The sequence below is a fragment of the Amphiprion ocellaris genome, chromosome 4 (assembly GCF_022539595.1).
Source record: "Amphiprion ocellaris isolate individual 3 ecotype Okinawa chromosome 4, ASM2253959v1, whole genome shotgun sequence".
NCBI lineage: Eukaryota > Metazoa > Chordata > Actinopteri > Pomacentridae > Amphiprion > Amphiprion ocellaris.
In genome coordinates this window covers 36944679-36963989 of record NC_072769.1, presented here as the reverse complement: position 1 = coordinate 36963989, position 19311 = coordinate 36944679, and the positions used below count along the sequence as shown (strand labels likewise).

Here is a 19311-nt window from a genome sequence, read left to right as displayed (position 1 = left end):
ATTTGCTGAGGTTTTAGTCACAAGTCAACTGTTTGCTGCTTTTCTCTGAATGCCCAGATGGGGGCGATGTGATCTGAGCTGTGGATCCTCCAGCAGAGTGCCATGCTTTTCCCAAAAGTCCCTCCTCCGCCTTTAATTCACAGGCCCAGTCCTCATGTCCAGCCCCACACTCTGCTCACAGGCACCAAATCCGATTCCCAGCGCTGAGTACCTTTTTAAGCCTGTCTGCACTTACTCAAATGGAGTATTGTATGTTTAACTGTCAAAACAAATGGCTTTTTAACATGTTTCCTCTGAACTTTTCAGGTTCTTTCTACATCCACAAAGTCCCACTTCACATCTCTGGCAAGTTGTGGGCAGTCAGTTTTTTCCACATCATACACAGAGGACACTTTGATCAGAAGACAAATACAACATTCAGACACATATGCCAATTAATATGTGCTTTTGGGCTGAATTACCATTATATAAACTATTACGGGTGAATTAGCCAACTTAACAGACTTTTGCAATGGCAGCAGGAGGACACTACTTAGAACTATACAACTTTAGAAACATCATAATCAGAAACATTAAGATAAATAAAGGAAAACTTCATATCTAATCAAGGCAGATGAAAGGAAAATAGAGGGAGAAGTTTGAGACCGACAAGTTACTTCTGTGACCTCTTCTGTTCAGTGTCGGTGTCTCAATTGGACATTTGAGCATACAAATTTACTTTATTGACTTGGGATGCCTTTATTCTTTACCACCCCTTTTTCCTTGTTTGAACAATACAGATGGAAGCGCTGCACCTGAAGATGTGGATCTTTGGTATTAACTGACCATTTTCAGAGGGGATTATGTCTATAAAATGTGAAGACTAATAAGCAATACTGATCCAATCATGTGGGATCCAAAAGCGATGACACAGAATTGCGTGTTTGTCATATAACAGTCAAAACCACAAAGGTTCAATTTACCATGAAGCTCTTATCAAGCAGTGATTTTCAATTTAACTGTTAATATATTATCAAAATGATCACCAATTAATATTCATTTGGCTGACACTGTGACGCACTGCAACATACTCACATTGTAAATATCCAGTGAGATTTTGTTGCCTGCACTTTGTGTAAATATTGAAAATGAAACATACAGTGTATATGCAAAGTTAACCAAATTAGCCTGTGGTGAACTACTCATGAACTTTCCTGTCTTTCCACTAACAGAAAACAAGAAGTGACGGACACTACAGGATGCTATCATTTCACTGGAATTATCGCCCTGAGGCAGAGCAGTTTGCTGGATGAAGCTGATCCCACGTCAACACACAGCCAAAACACACATTTGCATATTCAGATGTTTTACTTAAATACTGCCACAGTGGTAAACAATAAAAATGAAAACACAAAATAGCTCAAAATGCTCGACTGGATGAATTGGTTTTTCGTCAGCGCTGCTGATATTATTGTAGTTGGTGTGACGAAAAGATAAGCACACATCCACTAACTGTCTGTCCAGGATAAATAGAGGTGGATGTGCAAAAACGAGCCATGCCAGACCCACAGGGGATGATGACGGAAGAGACGGGCAGGACTGGACAGAGGAGAGGATGGAAACGGGTGGATGGGAGCAAGGTCAGGAAACAACTATGTAAACACACACTTTAATAACTTTGCAATGTGTATCTCTGACTTTCAAAACGCTTACTCCTACACCCATACACAACAAAAAACAAACAAACTACAAGCAGAACATCTTCATTGCTTTATATTATGCAGTGTCAGGAGACAAAGAGAGGGGTGGGGAGTTATAACAGACATAACCTCCCACCATATGTGTTACCATGACGAGCTGTCACCAGGGGCAATGCAAAAACAGACAGGGAGAAAGAGTGAGAGGAGATCACATCAAACTCACACCTGGCTTCATGAATGGTGCAGTTGTCATTTTTAAAAGGAAAAAAGGCCTTCTGTAACCTCTGGCACACAAAGTTTGCAAAACTACTGCAGCAAAATTTCCCTTAAGTAGATCTAAGCACACAAACAAGAAGCATCCATAAGCCAAAAGTACACAGAAGTGTAAGTGAACTTAAAGAGACACATTTCATTGCAATACCCTCAGTATGTTCATATCCCTGAAGACTAGAGAGTTATGGAAGTTAGTGAATATTTGTCCATGTGGAACTAGAGGTGAACAGACGGCAAATTAAGACGCCAAGTTAAAGTTTAAAAAACTGGTCCTGATGGTGTGAATGGTGCTGTTTAGGCTGTATGTGTGTGTAGGTGGACAGTAGAGAGGAGTGCATGGGTGGAGTGGTTTGCCAAAATTGCAGTCCTCTCCCTCCAGCTCCTCTGCATGTATCTGGGGCGTGTACTGCCGCTAGAAAAAACTCTCAGTCCTGCAACTCCTGCAGCTCCAGCGAGGCGGTCTGGATTTTCAGTCAGGGGACGTTCATCACCATCACCATCATCATCATCATCATCAGCAGCAGCTCTCCCTCTCTCTCTCTCTAAAACTCCCTCGGACACCCCCACAGTCTCTGCCTCGCTGTCCGTCGGTGTGTCTCTCAACAAGGCCAGCATCTCCTTTCTTTTCTCTGCTTGTCATACGGCCATCATGTCCTCAAACGGCGCGGACGGGGACCTGCTGCGGATCCCTCTGGGGCTCATCAACAGCGAGGGCAAGTATCTGACGGCGGAGACCTTCGGCTTCAAGATCAACGCCTCGGCCAGCAGCCTGAAGAAGAAGCAGACGTGGACCCTGGAGCAGACCGGGGAGGACGGCAGCGCGGTGTTCCTGCTCTCCCACCTGGGCCGCTACCTCGCCACGGACAAAGACGGCAACGTTACCGCGGACAGCGAGACGCGCGGAAAGGACTGCCGCTTCGTCATTACCGCGCATGAGGACGGGCGGTGGTCGCTGCAGTCGGAGCCCCACGGCCGCTTCCTGGGCGGCAGCCAGGACCGAATCACCTGCTTTGCGCAAACCGCCTCTCCGGCGGAGAGATGGAGCGTGCACCTGGCCGTCCACCCGCAGGTTAACCTGTACAGCTTTGCGCGCAAACGCTTCGCCCACCTGAGCGCGCACGGGGAGCGGCAGGAGGTGTCCATAGACCGGGACGTCCCCTGGGGGGTCGACTCTCTGGTGACGCTGGTGTACCGAGACCAGCGCTACCACCTGGAGACCTCCGACAACCGCTTCCTCCGCAATGACGGCAGTCTGTCCACCAAGACGGACAAGGATACCGGCTACATGCTGGAGTTCCGCTCCGGGAAAGTGGCATTCCGCGACTGCAACGGCCGCTACCTGGCCCCTGCGGGCCCCACCGGCACCATGAAGTCCGGGAGGAGCACCAAGGTGGGAAAGGATGAACTGTTCGGCCTGGAGCGCAGCCACGCTCAGGTCGTGCTGACTGCAGGCAACGAGAGAAACGTCTCCACGAGGCAAGGTGAGGCTCTGCAGCTCCACAGAGCCACAAAATCACAATTCACCACACTGATGCACTCACTGCATAACTGGGCACACAGCACCGGCAGCTGGTGCCTGATTTCTCTGTGTGTGTGTCCGTGGGGGAGAAAGTAGAGCAGAATTGGAGACTGTTCTTACTTCATTTTCCTCACACCATGTGTTTTTCATTATCTATGCTCCCACTTTCTCCTCCCTCCTTTTGGCCAGTCTCTGCCTAGCTGAACATTTTTCTGCAGTAATTCTACCCCTGCATTGTGGTTGCTGGTCCAGGGTCAGCTCCAGTCTACAGTTATCCATCATTCTTGAACTCAGAATAGACTGAGAATAGGGACAGACTTGTTTTGGAGACACAGGGGATAACATGGAGGAGAAAACAGGCCTCAAACAGTGAGATGTGATTCAGTCCTGCTGAATGGGCCACATGCAACCTCTTTGTCTTTGTGCCTCTCAGTCTCTGCTTGACTGTGCTGCCATGCACATGTGAGCGGTCATCAATACTGGTTTATCCAAGCAGTCAACATGCATTAATGTAGTGTGTGTGTGTGTGTGTGTGTGTGTGTGTGTGTGTGTGTGTGTGTGTGTGTGTGTGTGTGTGTGTGTGTGTGTGTGTGTGAGAGAGAGAGAAAATTGAGAATGTTCCAGGGGAAATGGATTGAAAGAAAGAAGATAATGTTTGTTCAAATGAGGTCAGAGTTGGGCAGTGAATTGTGACCTGAACTGTGACCATAATTAGAAGGCTGATGGATAACATTTGCATTACAAGGACCAAGAGACTGTGCTGCACATTCACAGTTTTCTTTCTGTTTAAAGAACCGCCTCTGCTTCTGCTTCTGTAGCTCAATACTGCAAGAGCTGCAACGATTAGCCAGCTGTTCTGATAGATGGAGAAAAGTGTCAAAATCCTCTGATTGCAGCTTCATGATTTTGAATATTTTCTGGTTTCGTACCTCTTCAGTGATAGAAAACTGAGTATCTGTGGGGCAAAACAGGACACTTGAAGACGTCATCTTTGGCTTGGGGACACCATTTTTACCATTTTTCAGACATTTTATATAGACCAGACGACTAATCAGTTTATTGAGGAACTAATCAACAGATTAATTGACACTGAAAAGAATCATTTGTTGCGGCCTTAATAATAATAATATTATAATGGGGCACAGTGTGGACATGCACAAGCAGTTTGTTAGCCAGTAGTTCTAAGGTAAAAACTTTGCGTTAGTCTCTAAATGAAGAGCAAGAGCTTATATCTCAACTGCAATAATTTCAGAGCTGTTTTTACACCATTTGTCTAGTCAAATTCAAGTTTCAAGTTCTTTAGAGGCAAATTGCTAGTCAAGATGGAAGCGCCTCCCCTCTCTCACTGGAATATTTCTTTTTTAAATCTGTCTTAAAGGTGCACTAAGTAAAAATTTGATATTGAGATTGGAATAAATGACTACATGTATTATGAAAGGTGTTGGAGAGATGAACCTACACATAACTGTCATTCAAGTTTGCAGTGCTGCACAGCCTTAAGCAGCTTTCATACTGGACCGATGTCTCCGCGTTCTCAAACCCATTCATTTCAATTGCTTGCAGCGCACAACAGCGGCATGCAAGCAAGGCACGAGGAGGCACAGATTGGTGAGATTGCACGCTTCCTGTGGTCAAGTTCAAACTTCTTGAACCTTGACTCGTGCGGGCTATTACATATGACAGTAGAAACGAGGTATCTCACTTGCACAGAGGGCAAAATGGATCAAAAGCCGATACTGTGTGTGTCTGAATCCTCCATATTATATGACACAACTTTGCGTTTGTTTTGAGACTAGTGTTAACGCTTGCTACTTAGCATGTTGCAGATATGCATTTGCTGATGAAGTGTTTGCAACAAACTGACAGCTTCCTGCCTGAGAGGATGGAAACTCTGCCTATTTTGCTCACTAATTTGCTCACAAACTAGGCAACAAATGATCAACCCACAGTATCTTACCTAAGTCCACTGCCAGCTACCACACTGACTGTATATACAGATAGATGAACCCTCTGTGACGTCACCCATAGGTTTTCTGAAGCTCAGCGTGGTGCCTTCAGGTGTCACTATCTTGGCCTTACTCCAGAAATGAGCAAAGAGGTGGAATGTGAGTGAAGCTGAGGTTGGCTATGTGAACTTCTCTGGGCCATGGAGTGTTCTATGGAAGTACTCACCTGTCACTAAGTGGTCAGGCCCCAAATCATACATAACTTTGATCACAGGTACAATTTCAACAGGTGTGTTGTCAAAAAATTTCCCTCCGTTACAGTTGTGACAAACAGGGAAGTTAACTATAGAGACTAAAACTATCTTTTGTACCAGACAGGAAACATGCTTATTTCTGCTGTAAAATGGAGCATTTATGATGTGGGTCTATAGGGACTGACTTACTCTTGTAGCCAGCTTCAAATGGCCATTTGAGAAACTGCAGTTTTCGGCACTTCTGCATTTATTCTTTTATTTTTCAGCCCCGGAGGTTGCACCATGGTAGAGCATTTAGCAACCAAAGAGCAAAATATTTCCCTTCAGAGATGGGAACAACATGCAGCTTAAAGAAGGGAATGTTTTAGGACATCAGTTGACCACAAACATGCCTCCAAATTCTAATCTTCATCCATATCTGCTGGATATAAGCAGCTTGTCAATGAAAACTTTGTGAGGAGATAATGCTGTCTGTCAGTGTTGTAGAATAAGCTGCTGGTTATAGTGATCTTATATAACTGAGACCATGTCATTTTATTCCACAGCACTAAAAACTTGAAACTATTTTCCAGTCCTCATGTGTGCTTTGAGTCTACGACTTCAGAAGTGCATCAAAAGCCGAGTTGTCAGTTTCCTTACAGATCCTTTATAGAGGAGAATGTAGTCCAGTCATAATGCATGTTCTGCCAATTCAGCCTGAGCTGGTCAATCATTTGGAACTGATTCATCAGTTTTTATCATGCGGAAAACTTCCTCCATTCTACACTGTTACTCTGCTATCATCTCCAGCCCTACTGGCCTCTCATCTAACTCCACTCAGGAGTGCTATAATACACAAATCTGTGGCCACACCTCAATCAGCTGGGTTGAGAGAGTTCAGGAAATCCTGTCACTTTAAGAGTCTGTCAGGGAGAACCTCATGAGTTTTGAGGGCAACAGAGATTCAGACCTCCAGAGACAAATGAAATTTGACAGCAGACTGCCCCACTTTCCTAGGCATGGACCTGTCAGCCAATCAGGACGAGGAAGGGGACCAGGAAGTCTTCCAGTTGGAGATGAGCCGTGAGGACAGGAAATGTGCCTTCAGAACTGCTGCTGGAAAATACTGGACACTGACAGCAACCGGAGGGCTGCAGTGCACTGCCTCCACCAAGTAACCACACACCAACAAACACACATTGTATAATGTTGTACATCACACAGGAGGGCTGAGCAATTGATCCATTTCAAATCAAAATTTCAGACAATGCAATTCAGTAAATTAGGATGCTTGTTATGTGGGATGTCTGACCCAGGGTTTGTACTGTTATGTCAGTGGTTTAAATAAATTCATGCCGTCCTCCTTGTGTGGTAATCGTGGTTTTGATGGTATCTCATGTGGTAATGCTCATCACGTTTGAAATCCAATATGCATATTAAATATTGAACTGAAGCTTGACTGTAAAAAAAATCACAAATCAATTCATCATCCCAATATCTATAAGAAAAATCAGAGTTAGTTATTTTCCCCAAATCGTTCAGTCGTAAACTTGCATAATGCATGAAATTTCACAAATAATGAAGTAATGAAGCTCTGTCTGAGCTCTTTGCTTTATCACACACTTTAGTTCATGTAGAAGCATCTTTCTCAGTCTGCTAGCTGAGTTCTGTATTGTGTGGGTGTTTCAGGTCTGCCAACTGTTACTTTGAACTGGAGTGGCGCGATGGTCGTGTGTGTGTTCGCGCAGCAAACGGCAAGTATGTGACCGCGAAGAAGAACGGGCAGCTGGCTGCTACTGTAGACAGCGCAGGTCAGTCATGTTCATGATGTTTGACATTTAACATGGAGTAGTGCAGAAAGGAGCAAGAGTGGAAAGTAGTTACAAATGTGCTCAGCTGGTTTCCATGTACATGTACTTTTTATGCACACTCAAATTTGTAAATTAAACTTAGAGGGAAAATCGGATTACAAAGTGGTTTGTTTTTAAGCCAAGTTTCAGTACTTCTTCTTGACTATGGCTTGTCAATACCCTTTCAATCCATGATGAGAACAAATAACAGACCAGAAATCTTTTATCCCAAAAGTATCAAGAAGTTTAGATATCCTTATTACCCTTATATGTTTATGGACTTTAATTATCCTAGAAACAAGACCTAGGTTTGTTTGATAAACCCTAATGAGCCTGTCTCTTCAGGGGAGGCTGAACAGTTCCTGATGAAGCTGATCAACCGTCCAATCATCGTCCTCCGTGGGGAACATGGCTTCATTGGAGCTCGTAAAGCTGGAATGACGACTCTGGACTCCAACCGAGCGTCCTACGATGTTTTCCAGCTGGAGTTCCATAACGGTGCCTACTCCCTGAAAGGTGGGTGATTGTGTTAAAGACAAATAAAACCATGAGTTTACAGAACCATGGTGTCATAATTTATACTGAAGCCCATTGTGTAGAAATATGTGAATTTAGCATATTTTAACATTCTTTTAATATTTGATTGTAGGGAAACAAGACCACTTGCCACACAGCTTTTTTGATACGAATAAGTGGAAGTGCGTTCCAGATTCGTGAAAGATTAATGGGTCAATTAATCAGGCTGATTAAATGACATTTAATTGGCTGTTAACTCTGAACTTAGCAGGGAACTTTGCACAACAGATGGTTGAGGAGAGCAAGCATTGGTCACAATTCAAAATACACCACTGTAGTGAGAGAGTTAATGAGCTCAGATAAGTCTGTAACCAGCAGCACCACACAGGAAAAGGCTGATGTTCATTTAAAGCCAGCAATTTTGTGTCTCATTTGTTTTTTCCATTTTTATTTTTGTACATTATCAACAGCAAAACATCTACAAATCATGATATCAGCATTTTATATTGGTCATAGGTTGCACTGCTCTCTAAATATTGACATTGTTCATTCCAAAACTCATTGTTATTATATTGCTCAGCCACAAGTTCAAATCCTACACAGTCTAGTAAACCTGCAATAAGTGATTTTTCTGGGCTTCATATGGGCAGTGGAAACCGTAAACATGGCGCTGACACGTTATTAACTTACAAAACTGATGCTGAACTTGTTAGCATGCACCAGTTGAACGCATCCAACAAATATGAAGCAACATCACCATCTATTTGGAGTCATGCCTCGCAGCACATAGCAAACGTAATATGTAATACTGGTGGCGCTTAAGTCTGACATTTTCACATCCCACAGAAACTGGCTGATGTTAATGCATTTTCATGGCTTTCAGGCAGCCAAAAGTTGATGTCAGTACAGTATAAAGATTTTCTCTTCATCACAGTGGACGTGTAGTTGTCTTTGGTGTTTTGTCAATACTACATGTAATAGTACAGAGTGTACAATACAGCAATTTAAACCACATTGTGACTCTCTGGTGGAAATATAAGGTATCTGTAACTTGAAAGTCGACTGTTCGGATTCACTTGTCCTTTCACATTATCCTTATCTTCCTCTTGTCATGTGAATATAGTGAATGTTGTGGCTGTTTGCAATAGTGCTCACCACAACCCCGTTTAACGCAACTGCACTTCAGACAAAATCAATATTTAATACACCTAATGGGAATAATAATATGGCTAAATGGATCGGCCATTTATCGTTTCAACCAGCCAGCCTACTTAGACCTGAACAGTGACTCAAAGTGGTGTATTGTTTATTATCTTCATGATGAAATAGTGATGTTGTAGTATTGATAAGCAAATGTTACCCAAAACATTTACAGTGTCCATAATATGCCCATTTATAGGTTTATGATTTTAGATTTTAGGTCTACAGGAATATTCTTACATGCTTTAATGTTCAAAAACCACTTTATTTTTCCTATACTGTACATTCCTGTGACACCTTGTTCTCACCTTCTGTCTGAAAAGCTCCATTTTAGCGTTCGTCTCTTTAAGGCCCCTCTTCCTAAAAGTCCAGTCTACTCTGATTGGTCAGACATCAAGTTACCCTAGATCTACAAGCATATGTAAGCTGTGGAGCCCTCCAAGAGCTGTAAGCCGCTAATGTTTGCAGGCAAATAGAGTAGCAGAAGAGACTATAGCAAGAAAGAGGTAGAAAACAGCAAGGAAGTTCATTTTTTGTTTGAGGTTGTGTCAAAATAGTCACTAGGAAGGCATAATGCAAATGTGTGACATAGTGATGTAGATAAGTAACTGAAGAGAACCCTGGAATCCCAATGGATCATTTCAGGCATGTAATAAGCAGTGTTTCACATAGGAGAGAAAAACTCCCCTTGGATGTGGATTGTGGGCTTTGTAAGTTTGCAAAGCTTTTACTTGCACAAAAAGATATAACACATTAAAGGAAAGAGTGAAACACAACAAGCATCATATGGGCTCTTTAAAGGAAAATCATGGTTACAAGAGCCGGGGATCTTCTACCTCACATTTCTCATATCACCCTTAAATTTAGGATACCAGCTTAAACATTACATGAAATAAGCAAATCTATATATATAAAAAAAATGTATTTTCCGGCTCTGTATGTACTGTATGAGTCAGGCTTCCTTAAACGTGTTGTCTGTCCAGACTCTCAGGGGAAGTACTGGTGTGTTGGAGACGACACCGCTGTCGTGTGCAGCAGTTCTTCACCCGTCCAATTCCTGCTCGAGTTCTGCGACCTCAACAAGATGGCCATCCGTGCTCTGGGGGGGAAGTACCTTAAAGGAGACCACGCTGGAGGGCTTAAGGCCACCGCAGACTCCCTGGACAGCGCCACCCTCTGGGAATACTGAGAAAGCACAGCCAGACTTCTCCACTATCTGACAAAATACTTCACACTATTGATAGATACTGTAGGTAGCTGTTTTCTTTTTTGCATATGTGTGTGTGTGTGCCTGCGTGTGTGTGTGTGTGTAGTTGTGAATTTGTTTGGATGGTTGTATGTATGGTGGAAACTGAAACTGATCAACTGGAAGTCATGGCACCAAAGCACTACAAAGTGTTTGATTTTTTTATTTTATTTTCTCAGACATGATCTCTTTGTATTGGGCTTTTTACTGGAGTTTTTGATGACTTGCTGTTTAATGAATGCTTTATAGTGTGGTTGCACATTCCGTGTTTCGCCTTTGGTCAAATTTACTCAAATTGTACCTGACGAACATCAGGACATTTGCTGTTATTGGTTGTGCCTATCTGTGATAACTACTGGTGTAACAAACATGTAGAATGCTATAACTCATAACTTACAATATCTACCCTTCTCCTGCTAAATGTCCTGCTGCCTCTGTACGCTGCTTTCACGTCTTTCAAGCTATAAAACATAATGCACATCAGATAAAGGGATGTTATCCATTTACATACTTCCGCTGTAAATAACGCTTGCTTTGTCGCTGAATCATTCAAAACATAGTAACCATGGAAACAGAGCTGGGATATGGCTGGCAGATCTAATATGTTTTTGTCTGTGCACTCTCCAGTTTTCCTTCCTCGGTCATAAATGTGCAGACAGACAGACTCTCTTCGGAAAGTCCAAGGTTTTCCTTCAACAATCAATCCACTCGGTTATCTCGGTTTCCTCAGATCAGTATCTGGTTTTCAGTTATATTCTGAGATGAGACAAATGAAATTTACATGAAAAAAAGCTCTGAAGTGAAGGAGCCTTGACAGTGGAATGATTATCCTCTGTTGGAAGGAGTGACAGTGAGGTGGTGGGTTAAGCCTAGTTAGCACACGCAATACGCCCAATGCACATAGATACATTCAAATAAGTGAAACTGTGAAAGGACAGTGAATAATAATCAGCACAATAATATAGGGTCCACTTGAACAAATTTAAAAGCACACATTTGTTATGATGAAATGTCTGCCTTAGATTGATTGCTGCTGGTATGTGTGTGGGTCTGTGTGTGTGTGTCTGTGTGTGTGTGTGTGTGTGTGTGTGTGTGTGTGTGTGTGTGTGTGTGTGTGTGTGTGTGTGTGTGTGTGTGTGTGTGTGTGTGTGTGTGTGTGTGTGTGTGTGTGTGTGTGTGTGTGTGTGTGTGTGTGTGTGTGTGTGTGTGTGTGTGTGTGTGTGTGTGTGTGGTCATCTCTGTGGTTCTATTTCATGCTCTTACATTTGAACTGAATCGAGTAAACACTCCAATAAAGCTTCTCTCTCAACAGTGAACCTTCTCCTTGATTTTTTTCAGTTACTATAATTTGTCTACAGTTTGCACATGCAAAAAATAAATTGTTGAGAGTCAGGTCAGAATATTATCCCGAGTATCACCAATGCTACTTCTGTTCCTCAAGGGACGGCAGTGCCACACTGTTGGTTTACTGTTTAGGTAGACTGAAACATCTGAACATGATGAACTGGTACAAAATATTGAATTGTTTTGTCTTCCAGCTCCAATGTGATGTTCAGATTTGTTAAGTGGTTAAATGAACCCTCCATGGCATACGTTTCTTGAACGGTAGTGTTGGGGCTCAGTGTGATGGCTGTCCAGTAATTCCCAGCTAGTCCAAAAATGAGCAGTTAGAGAATGAGTGAGTTAAAGCAGGCCAGGCAAATGTGTCTGAGCCATGTAATGTCCTATGAGAGCCCCCACCTGTCACTCAAAGCAGCCCAGTTCTTATTTATGTATAACTTGCTACTTTCTGCTGTAAATTTTGGTATTATGACAGGGGTAGCCAACACGGTGCCCACCGGCGTCTGGTTGCCTGCAGAGACCATGTGAGTTGCTGGCAACATATGTTCTAAAAATAACACTAGTCACCATGAAATTCCTTATAAAAAATTATAGTTGCTCTTCTTTTTAAATCAAAAATACTTACATTAATGCAGATATTAAATTACAATATTTATTTTATTTATTTATTTATTTATTTATTTATTTATTTATTTATATATATATATATATATATATATATATATATATATATATATATATATATATATATATATATATATATATATATTTTTTTTTTTTTTTTTTTTTTTTTTTTTTTAAAAACAAAAATGTCTTCGGTGTAAATGAACTTCGACCTTGTCCGAGTCAGAGTTCACTGCGCATGTCAAACCACCACGTCATTCTGCTGAAGCGTCCAGGCGCAGACACTTTGTGAAGCTCGGTGTGGATTTTACCCCCAAAACATGACAGAGAAGTGAAAGAGAAAACACTATTTTCACGATGACTGGGAGGAAGAGTTCTTTTTCACGACAGTGAAAGATAAATGTATGTATTTGCGGGGCGACTATTGCGTCGGCAAAGCGGCACAATGTGGAGAGATGCTACTTTAGCCGCCACAAAGCTTCCATGCTAACTAGCCACCTGCTAGCGCACATAGACTGTATGCACTACAGACAGGAAAACCCGGGACTTAAAGGCAGCTTTGGCATCTACTACGCGGTGAAAAGTTTCTTCGTGGAGCCAAATGTACCATTAGAAAAGCTTGTTTCGGCTGACGGGGCTCCTCCATGACGGGTCGCCATGCAGGCTTCATTGTACGATGCAGAGGTGATCCAGACTTCCCAACATTCCTACATTACCACTGCAGCATTCACCAGCAGGACATATGTATGTACAAAAGTGGACGGATTTGATCATGTGATGGCTCGTGTCGTGAAGATCATAAATGGCTCCAAAGCCAAACAACCAGGACATTGAAGGTGCTGCTGGAGGAGCTGTCAGCTGAACATGGTGACCTGTTACTACACACAGAAACCCCATGGATCAGCAGGGGACCAGTTTTGCAGCGTTTTTTGTCACTGTTGGCCGAAATCAAAGAGTTCCTGCAATCCAAAGTGGAAGACACCTTGCTGCTTGAGGACACTGAGTGGATTCTTGCCCTTGCATTTTTAACGGACGTCACTGGGAAACTGAACCATCTGAACTGTGAGCTGCAAGGTAAAGGTAAGACATGATAAGCTCTGCAATGCCAGGCTTCCCACTAACACACATTTACAGGCAAAGAAAGAGGTAACATATGTTGTCATTCAAAACACCGTGCCATTACACAAAAATGTGAAAAATAATTAGTTGAAAACATGTAATGATTTGTTATGATCTGTTAAAAATGTTGCAATGCTGGTGAAAAAGACTGGTGATTAGTACTAATGTGATAGGATTCATTTCAAAATGTGAAAGAGTTGATTTTTTTTCTTACATAACTGATAATTTGTACAAACATGGGACAGAGTTCATGAATTGTTCAAAAATGTTACAAAGGTAGTGGTTTGCACAAATGAAGCATGATTTGATGACAGTTAATGATTTCCTAAAAATGTTAGAAGTGACAATTTGCACAGAAATGCAACTGGTGTGATTTTGAACAAAATGCTGCAAATAGGCTGATTCATACAAAACTGCCAAGAAAGATATTTACAAAAGTTTCAGAGATGGGATACCTCTGACTTTTAAATATTGGAACAGATTTCCATATATGTGTGTGTGTGTGTGTGTGTGTGTGTGTGTGTGTGTGTGTGTGTGTTTCCTACTGTCATTGTTGTGGAAATAGTTGTTAATAATTATTGTAAGGAATAATTAACATAAATGTTACCAGACAGTCTTTTTACATATTATTTTCATTATTATTGTTTAAAGATGATGGTGCACATTTGCTATTGAGGAAGTTTGTATCAAACAAGGTGCCCTTCGTACTACTCAGTACCTTTGAAGTTGCTCTCAGGTTCAAAAAGGTTGGTCACCCCTGTATTATAACATGGGCGTCTATGTAGGCTGATTCAGAGCCAGCTTCAAGTGGATATTAGAGAAACTGCAGTTTCTGGCACTTCTGCATTGGCTTCATTTAACTGGGCGATGGCTGCTTGAAGTAAATATATTTGCATTCACTGCCACTGATTTCCATTTCAATCATGTTCCACTTTAAAATAACTGACTTTGGTGATCACTTAGCTTTTCATCAAAACCAATCATCCCGCATTAGCCAAGTGGTTAGGGAGAATACCACATGGGTGAAAATGGCATCAGCAGCGGGTACCCAGTGTGATTCCCTGCCTGGCCAAACTCATACGCCTGCTGCCATACAACTTTGATAGTAATTCCATATAATAAATTAACTAAGCCCCCTGATGTTCCACATAGTCAAGCAACTGAATAGCCTGTTAGCCTGTTTGCTAGGTCATTTGTTTCTCCAACTACAAGAGACACAGTCTGGTTTCTCCAACATGCTCAGCAGTGGTTTGAATTTTCCTATATTCCTAAGCTGAATTCCAGGTCCAAAAAAAAAAAGAAGTGAGTTTTCTAACACTAGAGATTCCTGCAGGTCCTCATAGGAATAAACTGATTTTTTTTGACTGGAATACAAACAGGAGGTTAAATGTAAAGAAGGTGTTACTGTATGCCGTTCCTCTGCTCTCTTTCCTTGGATCTACTGTATAACTACTGCACTATCCAAAGTAAAAGCAAAATCCCTCCCAAAGAATATTTAAAACAAAAGCCAACATCATTTCAAAATTTCAGTTTGTCCAATATCCCTTTCACCCACTGCTGTAAGTTGTTATTGCTAATTAGCAAATGCTAGCATGTTAACGAGCTCAATTACAGTTACTACATTAGGCATGAAAGTGTTAGACTTCACTGTGTCGTTGTGAGCATGCTAATGTTAAGAGACTCACAAGTCGCTAACAGGAAACATATGATTAGATTGCACTGTTGCTTTTGACGGCTAGAAGTCTTAATGTCCCCTTTAAGTCACTTCAACAACATATCCAACCTTAAACAGCTGGAGTCAAGAGAAAATTTGCCAGATCAAAACTTCAACAAAACACATGTTCGGTTTGTATCAAATCAATTCAGCTTTACTTCTATAAAGAACACAAGTCATCTCAGTCATAGTATGGTGAAGACCTTATAATATTATAACAATTTATGAATTCAAAAATTCAGTTGAACAGCTCTTTGACGACAGTGGGAGGGAAAAAAAATCTCCTTTAAAAGGAAGAAAGCTCTGGCAGAGTCAGGCTCAGGGAAGACAGACATCTGCCTCGACCAGGTAGGGTGAGGGTAAAAAGGCAAGATGAATGGATAGCAGAGAGAAAACAAACCTTGTATAAAGACACCGCTAAGTAATGGGTTGAGGAGGTTGGTGAAGCCAATAACCAGATTAGAAACCTGAAGACTGGTGATATCCTATATCGTTCCTAATTTCAAGAGCAAAACCTTTTTTGAATTATTATTTTTTTCATCTATGACGTTCATTTTTACATTTACTGTTGCATGTTAAATGTCAAGTCATTTTTTTGTGTGATATTGCACTCAGTTAGGTTTTAAAAACTACTTAAAACACATCGAGCCACACTGTCACACCAGGTCACATGTTCCTTCACTTAAACATGAATATAAAAGGGCTGGGTCCATATTACCTCTCCAGGTTAAAGACTTTTCACAGTAACTGCAACGTGGCAACCATTTTGTACTGATAAGAAAATTCATTGTCATGATTTTGCAAATCCTGCTGTGTGTGGGAGAAGGAAGAAAGAGCCTGAATCAGGGCCCCTTGAGATTTCACTGAGCCAAAACTGTACAAGAGAAAGGAAAGCAAGGTGGAGAGGGAGGTAACCTACTCCACTTTCTCTGCCCTACTGCAGTAGAAACTTAACTCTCCTCCTCTGTACAAAAAAAAGTCTGTCATTCTAGTGTGTGCATAACTTCATGTCTAATCAGACAGACACATGAAGGACAGATGAACGAACACCCTTCATTTTTCACTGCAGGATCTCTACATGTTGCCATGGTAACAGGTAATAGCAGGGATGGGGCCTGAGGAGGATGAACGTTCAGAGATGTAACAGACACACACAAATCAATAATCTCAATAAACCTCGCAACAGTCAAAGTCAAACAGTCACATAACCAAAAACACAGATTCTCATGCACGTCTACCGAAAGAAGTCTTTGTAATTAAAAACCTCCAGACAAGCAGATACATGTGATAGTCCCTAAATGAATTGGAACTTCCACTTTGCCCACATTAATACAATAATACTCCCATTCCTTTTCAGTGAGTCTGTGTTTGTGTGCTGTGTGCAAAGTCGATAAAAGAAAACACATGTGAGGGTCGAGCCAAATCCGCCTGCCAGAAAAACCTAATATGGTGGTGCAGGGGAAGGAGAGAATAGTAAGCAGAGGTGGAGACAGAGCAGGAAATGAATGAGGTGGAAGATGAAAGAGATGTGCAGGAAAAAAAATTTATTCATTTTTTTACTGACTATTAGTCAGAGGACTTTTTTTTAATGTTGCACTTATTCATGCAAAAGGAGAGTCCTGAAGCAAGGACGGCATACAGAAGAACTTATCCAAACTGTTCATGGTGAAGCAAGACAGTCATGTCACTGTCCTGAGAAAAACCAGATCTGAAACTCCACACTGTGTGGTTTTAATATTATCAGATGAGCCTATGGATGAAATGCCTCTGTGCTGGTGAAGCTGCACTTAAGCGCAGCAGCACTTTGAAATAAAATTTGGGGCTACCATACCATGCTCGCTAAGACATGCTTATTAGAACAAGACTGGTTGGCCAATATTATCAGCTAATATTTACTTAAAACTGATATCTTGGTATCAGTGTACACATTGTCTGATATGAAAACTTGTACCTACAGATCAAGTGGCCGCAATTGCTGGATATTAGTCAACAGTTTGGACAGACCTTCTCATTCAGTGGTTTTTATTGATTTTAATTACTGTCTACTTTGTAAATGAATACTGGAGACAACAAAACTGTGAAAGAACATATATGGAATTATGTAGCAAACTGAAAAATGTTTATCCAGAATGTGTTTTCTCTTTTAGATTCTTTAAAGTAGCCCCATTTTGCTTTGATGACAGCTTTGCACACTCTTGGCATTCTCTCCATCAGCTTCATGAGGTCTCCTGGACGGTTTTCCAACAGCCTTGAAGGACTTCCCAGAGGTGCTGATGGAGTTTCTCCTCAATGGAGACGTTGAGGTGGATGTAAGTGTCTCTCTGATCTACTGTACAGTCTGCATGTATCTGTGTACCATGGTGTGGGTGTGAAAAACTTTCACTTCTACTGTCTCTTTCTTCCTTGTTAAAGCAGTTTAAATGTAGTTTGTCCTTTAAACTTTTAGTGAGTTTGAAGAAAACATTGAAACTATGGCTGCGTTCCAATATTTCCGTATATGTATGACACCAGAAACAGATTTAGTCTGTCTTGATACACAAGATGTTAAATGTAGTTTACTAAAACCAGGATTTCTACTACATGTGGAGGGATTCAAAAGTGTGCAGCCAACATGCTTTTCTGTCCATTCTGAGCCACAATCCTCTGCCCTGTTACGTCACCAACATTACACGAGTATCAACAAGCTTAGAAAGCAAACAGATGACAGCCCATTTCACTCCACAGACGGTGAAAGTTGAAATAATTATTAATTGTATCTGTGCTGCATGAAACAATCAGGACTTTGTGAGGGCAGCTGGAGTTCAGACTGGAAGTAAAAATAAGAGGGAACTGATTTGGAATGCAGCATATGTACAGAACACGTTGCATCCAGAAGTACATGATGTGTGTTCAGTTTACTCTGATAGATGTTAATATGTTGAAGCACCCTGCAGTTTATCAGTCCGACCTGTAGACTGTTCAATATGAAGCAGGTAACAATTGAGAGATGTTAAATATGAAGTCTCCTCAGAGCTGCTGGATCCATTATTGTAGTCAAGAGTTGGTTTCCAGCACTCAGCCTCCCACTGACTTCCTGATTGGTTGAAGAACTTTCAAACTTCCTCATCCAAGTGTGTCACCTGTGCTGCAGACAGTATCTATGTAGTGGAGACAGAGCTGCCAGTGTGAAACGTGAGACTTTAAAGGAGCAGATGAAGACTGCTTGGATTCTCTACCTTCTCATGTTGGCTTCATGGTGAATCCCTGCACAAGTGATCAGCTGCATCTTTCCTGCTGAGCTGTTTAAAGGATCACTTTAACCTGATCATGTGAATATGCAGGAAAGATGGTAAAATAACCTCATATCAAAGAAAAGCACACAGAAATACTGATTTTATTATAAATCTGCATCAAATACTTGTGTAATGACTCCACATATGTGCTGCCTTTTAGCTAAATGTTGTTCCAAGTGGTGAATTTCTGTTTCCTTTCAGTCAGTTTCATTAAGGAGCCTGAATATGAACCCAAATGCTTTTCTACCAGCTTCAGCCATGAAACAAATCCAGTAACAAACCCGTCTTTGTAATGAATGTGCAGCAGGTTGACTGAGTAACTCATTTAAAATCCTGTTTCTGAAGCCAACTGCTTCTCTTTATGTCCAGTGTAGTTGTTGTGTTTGTCCAGCAGATGTCAGCATAACAGCAGCTATGAGGAGAGTTTGTTAAAGATGTGAATATTACAGAGCAAACCGTGAGCTTTGGACTGATGCAGGGCTGCAGAGAACAACATCACATATACTCATGCCAGCTGCAGTAAAGTCAAAATGCAGAAGAAAAGTAGATAAAAGCAGTAAAACTCCTCCCTACATGTTGAACTCTTGTTCCAGATGTCTGTAACTTTATTCATGTGTGAAACTGAAGGAGGAAACATTCCAGAATAATGTTGGTGTTTGTGTCTGAACTAAATCCAACCAGTTCAGCTGATCAGACGTCTGATAGTTTATTAGTGGATTTAATCCAAAGAGGCAGAAACTAGTAAATACGACATCATTTCCTGTTTCCTCGTTTCTGAC

At 41.5% G+C, this 19311-nt stretch overlaps 1 protein-coding gene across 1 annotated transcript; it reads left to right on the top strand.

Moving 5' to 3' along the window:
* The first annotated feature begins 2334 nt into the window (after window positions 1-2334).
* On the top strand, window positions 2335-11778 carry fscn1b (fascin actin-bundling protein 1b). The gene is made up of 5 exons (XM_023266795.3): window positions 2335-3433; window positions 6668-6824; window positions 7340-7461; window positions 7846-8016; window positions 10200-11778. Exons 1-5 carry the CDS (start codon window positions 2341-2343, stop codon window positions 10403-10405), a joined length of 1749 nt encoding a protein of 582 aa, XP_023122563.2. The 5' UTR covers window positions 2335-2340; the 3' UTR covers window positions 10406-11778.
* Window positions 11779-19311: the final 7533 nt, after the last annotated feature.

Bases quoted from the DNA above. Each gene is read 5' to 3' on its own strand.
- fscn1b (XM_023266795.3), top strand. From the start codon at position 2,341: ATGTATCTGGGGCGTGTACTGCCGCTAGAAAAAACTCTCAGTCCTGCA. The intron at 6,825-7,339 runs GTAACCACACAC...TGGGTGTTTCAG, and splicing joins CAGTGCACTGCCTCCACCAA to GTCTGCCAACTGTTACTTTG. The intron at 8,017-10,199 runs GTGGGTGATTGT...TTGTCTGTCCAG, and splicing joins CGGTGCCTACTCCCTGAAAG to ACTCTCAGGGGAAGTACTGG.